Consider the following 9,661-nt stretch of genomic DNA (forward strand, 5'->3'; position numbering starts at 1 on the left):
AAAACAATTTCTTCTTCGCAAAAAAAGAAAAAAATGCGATGAACGTGTTTCACGAAAGTGGCCTCACATAAAGCTATCTCTTACTACTCGCAATTTAGTTATCGCCACTTTTTATGTTTATTTTTCAATGAAGGCATCAGACAGCTGATTATCTAAAAATTCAGATGCTTGTACAATTTTGTGTCCATATTTGGTGCGAAATCTTACAGGCGGTCCGGACACATTGGGAAAACAAGTGCGCGGGTTCTTATGGAGCTCTTGTTCTTGTTTGCGAGCTCTTACGTTACGTTTGTGTTTTCGCCGCGTCGTGTTCAAATAAAGTAGCGTGACGCACTTGTTTTGAACTGCGCAAGAGCAGTAGAAAAAGGACATGGCCGTGAAGCGTCTCGTGTGTACCGTTATACCAGTGTCTTCCTTCGCATTTGTTGTTTACACAGTGGCTCGCCTTGCAGTATTTCTGTCCTATGGTACCATTGCTCGTGCGTCCTCATCCTACACGTCGCAAGGTGTGTATCGGACCTTACAAACAAGCCTTTCGTGCTAGTACTGCCGTGTATAGTTGCGCGAATATGTGGTCATCACTGTCAGATGAGCGATAACGTTGAGTTCCAGTAGAGAAAGGAAGATATTGCATCGCCCTAGCACTGCTTACACGTGCTTTAGCTCGGGGCGGAATAGTTAGATTGATTGAATGCTATAGATCGCAACTCCCAGCGTTCTATCACGCTTACTGCCTCGCTTGCAACTACAAACGCAAAGTTTCGAATTCATCATCCATTATCTAACTATTCATATTGCAGAAGTCCTGCTGTGCTGTTCTTCATTCCGGTTCTTGCTGTGCATGCATATTTCGCACCTATTTGGAGCTGCATGCTCAGTTCGGCACATTATATTTTCCAGCTGTGTCGTAACTCCTATAAAGTGGATCGAACTAACATTGCCCATTTTGTTCGCTGCAGGTACCATGACAAGCATCATGTGGGACACTGGCCTTGCTTTGCAGTTCTGCTTTTTACACTCTGTCTTTTGTTTGCCGAGTATCTACAGATTGGTTGAGCACTACTTCGGGGTCTTTTCCCGGAGCTTCTATTTGGTTACTTGCTGTGCTTCACTCATGGTAAGCCATAAAAGCACTGATGGCAAGTTAGAGGGGTGCGGTATGCTAAGTTTCACCATATCTGTTTCAGCTCCTTATGTCACTGTGGCTGCCAGTGGACAAGCACCTTCTTTGGAACATGAACACAGCTGAAAGCTCCATTCTGTGGTGGACCTTCACTGCCATTCACTGTGTTTGCTGGGCTTTCATCTATATTAGCTGTGTTATCACAGACCTTGGAGAGCTTGCTGGAATCAAGCAGGTATGGCGATGCTTGCCCACCCAGCCGCATAACACCTTTCCTTTAACTATATTGTGCGATGCGTAAGGTTCCCCAAGATGAGATCGTAGATGGGTTGGTCTACTCACTTTGCCACTATCTGTCCAGTATAATATGGCGTGGACACTAGAATCTTTGCTTCAGGAAGGTACCTCACTGTGCTATCTACAAGAGTGATGGCCGACGCTTCCCTTGTAAGATTCTCGTCCTTAACCAGGCTTCTACGAACCAAGACTGTGTTAGCTCCGCTGTCTCTAAGCACCAATATAGGACGGTCCCCTATTTGCCCAACCACCGATGCGCACGCATTCGCTGTTAACATCACCGTTACAAAACCCAGCGCTGTTGCGAGCTTTAATTTTCACTGTCTTAGCTTCTAGCACCACATTTTCTTCGAGGCATACACCTCGTAGAAACCGCGTCTTACATTGGAGAGAATATTGCGCTGTTTGCAGTCGATATTAACTAGAGGAAAGTGGGCATATTGGTTTAAAAACAGCTTGTTAATAAACAGTTATTAAACAGCTTGAGAGATCCTGAATTCCTATTTACACAACTGCATTGGTAGTAGTGCATCCTTCCCTGCTGCCACAAAGAGCGCGTTTGATTAGAGAAAGAGCCTACAGCAGTAAGTGTATGACTCGATATGCTGATCAAGCCGTGTGTGCAGGTGTGAAATTCGCATGCTTTGGTTGCTTCCAACACTTAATTGGCTTGCTCATAAAGGTGGGTAAATGGCCTTGTCGCTGAGCAAGCTGTTGCAGCTTGCCACAACGATAATAAAATCAGACGGCCTGAAGTGTTTTCAGCACACTGTCGTACTTTGTAACTTTGAAATGCATTCCTCCTTCACGATGAAATAACTACGTTATTCACTTTTTGAGCAGACTTTCGTCACCGCATGTACTGAATGTAGGAATCATGAAAAAAATAAAACATTTGCATCTCAGTTTTAATACATACCATTCATTATATCACAAAGACGCATCAACACACATAACATCGGATGCAATCACACAGTATTAGAGGAAAATAGTGTTTTTCACCTTGGTACAGTTCCACGGTCAGGAGAGTTTTCTAGCCCTTATAAAATAGGTGAACACGAGGAAAACTCAACTGAACACATAGAAAACTAAGCAGTGTTTTTTCATATGGTTGTTTACCTGCACTCAGTTCGCTATGACACGAGCAATCAAAGTTTGGGGATGGAGTGCATTGAGTTCCCATGGACGCTCTTTGCTGGCAAATTAATGAAAGCGCTTCTTCGCGACTGGACTACTTGCGTGAGCAACACAGGTGTAGGCCAGCTAAAAAAACTTGCCTCCTCTATTTTGTTGTTCAAGTACGCGTCGATATGTTCATGTCCGACTAACTGTGCGCTATCGGAGAGTTAATAAACGCACAAAAATCGGCTCCTAATTTGGATCACAGACAACAAAACTCTGACCTGTATCTTAAACGCAAATCACATGTAAAGCTGTAGAAATTGAAAGCTGTACACTGGTCGCGGCGCACTAACACATGATACCTTGCATGGCATTTGATGTTATTAAAGCATTGGCACAGAGTAAAAAAAATTAAAAGCAAAAAGCTGAGACGTACCTTGTTGCCACTCGCATCGTAGTATCCGCACTGATTGCACAGCATAGCACAACAGTGCATCGGCATTTCACATTTCAAACGAAGCGCAGCTGTTTCAACCCAACGCTGGGCAGCGATTTCGTTGTCTAGACCGAACTAAGATGGCGGATCTAGTTCTCAGAGCGCCAAGAGATGGCGCTGCACATTTCGCATATTGTCTATTGTGGGTTCTTTGCTGCATATAGAAGTGTGTTATTTCACTCAGGTGCTCATGACGATAGAATGTAGTGATTGAGCGAGTTTGTGTACTCTCCATAGGCTTCACATCTCCATTTTGCCTTGTGCTTCACACATGCAGTGCGGGTTAAAACATCTTGCCTTGGGAATTATTCTTGTTGAGGAAAATGCATATTGTTTGCAAAGAACATCAGTGTTGCTACTAAGGATAAATCAATTTTATAAGACCTATGCATTACCATTTTTTTCTCCAGGTGTGGTGCAACACCAAAGGCCACAGGTACACCACCTCAAAGTCATCGCAACTGACGCACTTCATGGAGCGCATGAGGCATCCAAGCTTTCTGGCTCTGAGCTTCATCCTTTGGGTCTACCCACAAATGACCTTGGATAGGGTAACGCTGGCTCTGATCTTCACATTATACCCTGCTGGCTGGTTCAAAACACAGGAACTAGATTATGTTTACAGCAGTTGGTTTTTTAAGTCCAAGAAGAGGGGCCTATTTTCAGCCTCTTGAGAAGGCAGCATTTTTTTTTTTTTTCACAGTGACGTTGTTATAGCTTGGTTTAGCCATATAGCACTGCATTCTGTCATGGAATCTACAGCTCCAGCCATCATGCCTCAATTACTTGGTAAATTAATTTAGCTTTATTAATGGAATTTAATTCCCATTGATTGAATTCCTGCCTACCAACTGTGGCAGGTGGCAGCCGCAGTGGCTTCAGAGGCTACGGTGAGAACAGAGGAATGCATGACCAGAAGGTGGCTGCCTTGAAAGGAGGACGATGTGACGAGGGTGAAGGAATGTGCAACCTGAGGGTGACTGCACGGCAGAGTGCAAGGCTAAACCAAAGATAAACAGCTTTCACCGATTCATGCACTAAGACAGTAAACCTAGGTTTACAGATTTGCGTTGTTGGCTTACCTGCAACTGTACAACTCGCTACATTCAATTCATGAAGTGCTAAATTCTATCCGTCAAGGTGAGAAAGCACGCAGCTTATTTTAGTTTACGGTAGTACAACTACTTGTGCTTTACACCGTGCTTTCACGTTGTCATGACTGCATTGTCACCTATCAGTGATTGAATTACTATCAAGGACTCCACCTGCAAGTTCTGCCTGAGTGTTGAAACAATTGCTTCAAATCAAATCAAGGAAATATTTTATTGAAAGAAGCACTCAGGAGGCAGTTTGCTGTTAGCCTTTTGGTAGCACCTTAGCGTGCACAATTTTTTCTGTGCTTTATTGTGTTATAGTGGTAATAAAGCTATACACTGCCGTTTTTATCTACATATTTTGTGTGGTACCACACTTACGAAGCTTTATTTTTATTGTGCAAGTCTAGTTCAGTTTTTCATACCATGTTTTTCTGTAGTGGCATTATTACCATACCATTTCTTTTAGTGCAGTTTATTTGCAGTTTAGATGGTTGTTCACTTCATCTTATTGTACTCATTATCTACAATAAGCCCTCACTGTGCATTTCTTTTTTCATAGCATCATTTATATGTTACTCATGCACATTTGTGAAAATCATGATTTCAGGTAATTTCCTCGCTACTTTTTTAATGATATTGAGATTATAAGCAAGTAGAGTAGACTGTCATTAATTCAAATGACAAATGGTCTCCCAGTGTTGTTTTTTATTTTCAGTTTCCTGAACCTCATAACATATGACTGAAGGCTAGATAACAGCTTATGTTATGACTAACAGTGCACATGAATTTGAATTTTTTTTCCTATGATATCTCAACTATAATAGAGCAGAGACAGCTCTGGTGAAAGGCTTCTGGCACAAGTTTATTGAACAGTCTGCCACTGCCAAAGCAGTTCTGTGAGGACATGCAATGGAGGTAGATACAGGATGTGCTGCACATGACACTTATGTTCGTCTTTTTTATGCACACCTCGCAGTTCTTCCTTTTCTACATTACTTTTTTCGGTGGGCAGCGAATTGGTTCTGTGGGTGAAAAGGGGGCGTGGCCTTCCCTGACATCATCATAATCAAAAATCTGCTGGCACATTTGGTAAAATATCTTGGCAGTATTTTGCGAAGACCCTAAAGCACCAAATGAAACTACTCTCATCACTTGCAAATCAAGCATGCTTCATAAAATACAATGTGAATGGTAAAACGAAACACACGCAATCATGCATTGATGCCCCAGGCCTCTGCGGCAGGTTCAAAACATCAGTCTCATATGACCAATGGCCTATGATTCAGTAGTGAGTTTTATTAAAAGCCTTTTGCTATCCAGGCATGAATGTTTGACATGTGGGTGACTGGAAAGATCCACATGCCTTTGAATAGCCTCGGGCTCTTTGACCAGCCAACCACAAAAAGTTCAGGCTCGTTAACTATCATCCATGTTTGTCATTACGGTCACCCCCTTCCTTGCTTAGCTTGCTTCCATGGTGCTCCCCCATGCACCGCAGTATCTGTTCTGGCAGGCACTTAAAAAACAGTCCCACTTCATTGGCATTGTGTGAAGCAAGCATTGAAGTCATGTTTGCTGCCTGTCCGTCTATGAGAGCGTCTTTACCCAGCACTACCTTTTCACGACTGACAGTTATAAATGCCCTGCCATGTTGTTCCCCAAAGCACCTAATTCAAGCATCGTTGCACCCAGCCCTCAGTACTAAACTGCAAGGCCAGCATGTTGCCTTTTTCTCGCACGATTAGAGCGCATACTGGTAGTAGTTGGAGCCGCATGTGCTTGAGCCATCCAAAGTTCCTTTTCTAGCTCTGGGTACACTACTTCAAGCCTTGTCTAGTGTGGCGCAAATAGGCTTGCATTGCTCTAAACCTTGTCCTTCTCACTGTGGTTGTCATGGTGCTTTTAACGACCCACTGAAGTTTTCTCGGCTCCCGGCGCGACTCTTTTTGTAACAGCCAGTTATTTTTCTCCGCAGCAAGGCCACGAAAGAGAAATTTATTCCTTTGGTGTCGGTTTGCAATTTTTGGTTGCTTCGGCTAGGTCAATAAATTTCAGTTAGAATTTTTCACTGAGCACTTTCAAAGCAGGAGCACAAGTGATATCCATATTTTATGCCCTTCTACAGCGATGGCACTTCTGGCACAGGTACTAGTACTTAACCCACCACCAATTTTTATACAGCCTTTACTCACCTATACACCATGTGATTTAACATTTCATCCATAATTTACAAATTGCCATCACTGCCAGTAATAGTTACACTGACTCAATACCATTGCCTATTTCCAAATCTGCTGTGGTCACATTATACTGGTACGTAACTCTTCACTTGAAAGTAGTGTGTCTAACATGCCGTGCATACCAAGGGTTGCATTGAGCGGTATTCACCAAAAGGAACTCTTCGGGAAGTGCACAACGTTGCCAGTCAGTGTAGCTCCTTGCCCTGCGCCAACTTTCACTTTTATGTTGCATCATATGCACTGACCGCTGCCGGTGGAGAGATACATGTGCCTTGTATGAGTACCACTGTACCGATGAAAACTGATATGAATGCTTGGCACATTTATGGCCAAGTTTTGTAGTTGGTAGTGAGCTTCTTTCAGAACTGCATTTTGTGGTGCTGTTTGCTTGCTTCAGCCTGAAAGTTATAAAACATTATAGCGTGTACTAAGGCCTGCCCAACCACTAGGATGGATGGTTGGGTAATTTTAATGCCTTCAGTCAGGCCTTACCATAACATGTAAACGGCAGTTTCTACTCACCCTGTTTAGTGCAGACAAGCGCCATCATCAAGTATGGTTTTTGGCAGCACCCAGTGGCAAGTGTGTTGTAGTATGTGAATGCCTATGCATTGCGGTATATGAAATTGTAGCATATATATGAGCTGGCGGTTTGGGCAGGAGCGGCATCACTGTGCACCTCAGGATGGCAATACTTGGTAGTACATACAGACATTGCAAAATGTCCTTGTGGCAGAATCATTTTTTTTAGTACTCGTTTAGTGTGTGCCCTGAACACACCGACTGGCATTTTAATCCCAGTAAATCTGGAATGCATTGGCTTCCTCCTATTTGTAGTATGAATTTTGCAACTGAACAGGCTGGGCTTTTTTTTTTCACTGCAGAGAATGGTGCTTTCAACAAGTAAAGATGGGTGTTCACTGTAAATCTTGAGTACGTGGCAACACGTTAAGGAAAGTTAGCGCAGTGGGCCCTAAATACAGTGTCCCCTTCAGCTGCATTGTACTCAGTTGCAGATATTTTCCAGTGGAATGTGATTGTGTGATCATTTGTCGAGAGATTGGATGTGATGCATTAGGGGAATAGGATTCATGGCTGATGTGTGCGACTGGCTTGAAATATGCATGGTGTAGCTCACAAAGAGCTACAGTTGATGGTTGTTTTCTAATGCCTACTCTGATGGTTGTTTTATAATGTGTACTTATTAACACTTTGCATTCATGAAGTTCTACCCAATTTGCAGTCACTGTGTTCAGGAACAGAGTTACCAAGTTTTGGCACACTAAAGAAAGCCACTGCCATGTGTGAACACTTAGTGACAAACTAATTTGTGTCAAACCCCAGCATCCATTCATTGTTCCATGATAAGACTTTGCATGGAACCATTCAAAGCATTCTTTTTGGTGAAGGCTGAAGTGTTTGCTGCATGTCTTGCTGTAAAATTATATTGCTATCATGTGCCGGTTCATCTTGACCTTAATCACAAGATGAACTCCCAGTGTGTTGTGATGGGGAAGTGTAATTGTTCCTTTTAAAAGCCTCTTTACTGGCATTAAATTCTCATAAGTTGATGGTGTAAACTCAAGCGGGAAAAACATCATCACGGTCAGTCACAGTGCCAAATTTACTGGCGGACTATGAGCTTACCTGTGTGAGTGCAAAATCAACACAGAAAAAAAGTTGGCGCTCTCAACAGCTGGTGCTGCATCTATGGCGAAAATAGCAGTGATGAGTTGAAAGTGTAGATGTCGAACGGGCATTGTCCGAAACATCACAAGAATGGCACTTCAGCAATTTTTAGTGGGAGTCGACTAATGTCCATGGAAGATTAAGCGACCATTTTTTTAGCAGTGTTCTTAGATTGTCTGCGAGAACTTCCATTTAGGCTCCAGCTAAAAGCTGTTGCCTAAATCTGAGCCATTGCTAATGGAAACATACAGTTGTGCAACCCACGTCCCTTATCTTTACATCTAAACATTAAAATTGACAGTCTGGCTCACAAGCATTCTTGATTATTTCAAGACTTGTATGCGGTAACCTATGTTCATCACTAGCTTCTCTTCTGGAACTTGGGCATTTTTTGAATAGACAAATTCGAATTTATGTTTTAATTTTTATTTTTGTTATATGAAAGGTGCATTGTGGCCTTCCATGCCTTAAAAGGATATTAAGGTAAACTCTGTTCAATATTTGTTCTTCATGAAAATGGATTGTACGGCATGGTGTGGATGTGGTTTTTTTTTTGTTTAGCAGCTAGACACTGTTATTACTGAGAAAATTGGATTTGATAATGGAGCGTATTTTTTTCCCCCGCGACTTCAGTAACAAAATGGATTCTGTTATCACTGCTCGAAAGCGACTGGTGATGTGACCTAGCCTCCAAGATCTGCAACAAAATGTACTGATGTCATCGCTGTTTGCTTGTGAAAATGAGTGGTGGTGGCGACATCTGCATTTCACTTTTTTAGCTTATACAAGCTCCATTCTCAGAAAAAGTAGCCACTGTCATGAGAAGACAGTACTCCTATTGACAGAGGCTAACTTGTACTCCTATTGACAGAGGCTAACTTAAATTTGTTTTCAGTGTACCGTCACGTAGTATTCCATACAGTGCTCTGTTTATATCAATGTTTCCAGGTGATGGTGGCATTGGCAAGTTGCTTTTCTTGATTAGGTATCTGGACATTTTGCAAGTTAATTTCTTTTCTTTGTTTTCTCCATTAGTCATAAGTCTGCCGTCTTGTCCGTCTTCCCATGTAACGCACTTCATTTTTGACAGGTTGCAGTTCTTGCATTATGTAGCAGCCATAGCGTTGTTTCTTTCTCACAAGTATTGATTGACCTGTCAGTGGTTGCTAGAAAGTCCTGATGTGATCTCTTTTTTTTTACTTGTAATGCTACGGCACATAAAAAAAGAAACCAAAGAAACAAATAAAAGAATTCTTGGTTTCTTTGTGCGTGTTTTTTATGCTCTGCAAGTACCAGACATGGCTTGTTGGAGAGAGGATGGAGGAGTTTCATGTAAGAAACGGTACTCACCTATGGGTAAGAAATGTGGAGGCTAACAAAAAGGGTTCAACTTAAATTGGAACAACACAGCGAGCCATGGAAAGGAAAATTACACGTGCAATGTTACGAGACGGGAAGAGAGCAGAGTGGATCGGGGAACAAACGCGGTTTAATGACATCCTAGTCGAAATCAAAAGGAAGAAATGGACCTGGGCAGGGAATGTAATGTGAAAATATATCCAGTGGTCATTAAGGGTAACGGATTGGATTCCAAAAG

The 9,661-nt window shown here is 42.3% G+C and overlaps 1 protein-coding gene across 1 annotated transcript; it reads left to right on the forward strand.

Annotated features, from left to right (window-relative positions):
* Positions 1-221: 221 nt before the first annotated feature.
* LOC144129188 (nurim homolog) lies at positions 222-9,328 on the forward strand. The gene is made up of 4 exons (XM_077663166.1): positions 222-506; positions 960-1,117; positions 1,188-1,358; positions 3,449-9,328. The coding sequence occupies exons 1-4, from the start codon at positions 371-373 to the stop codon at positions 3,710-3,712; spliced, it is 729 nt and encodes a 242-aa protein (XP_077519292.1). The 5' UTR covers positions 222-370; the 3' UTR covers positions 3,713-9,328.
* The last annotated feature ends 333 nt before the right edge of the window (positions 9,329-9,661 follow it).

The sequence above is a fragment of the Amblyomma americanum genome, chromosome 4 (genome assembly GCF_052857255.1).
Source record: "Amblyomma americanum isolate KBUSLIRL-KWMA chromosome 4, ASM5285725v1, whole genome shotgun sequence".
Taxonomy (NCBI): domain Eukaryota; kingdom Metazoa; phylum Arthropoda; class Arachnida; order Ixodida; family Ixodidae; genus Amblyomma; species Amblyomma americanum.

Coding starts and splice junctions, on each gene's coding strand:
- LOC144129188 (XM_077663166.1), top strand. CDS start 371: ATGGCCGTGAAGCGTCTCGTGTGTACCGTTATACCAGTGTCTTCCTTC. Junction 507..959: donor CTCATCCTACACGTCGCAAG/GTGTGTATCGGA, acceptor TGTTCGCTGCAG/GTACCATGACAAGCATCATG. Junction 1,118..1,187: donor CTTGCTGTGCTTCACTCATG/GTAAGCCATAAA, acceptor TATCTGTTTCAG/CTCCTTATGTCACTGTGGCT.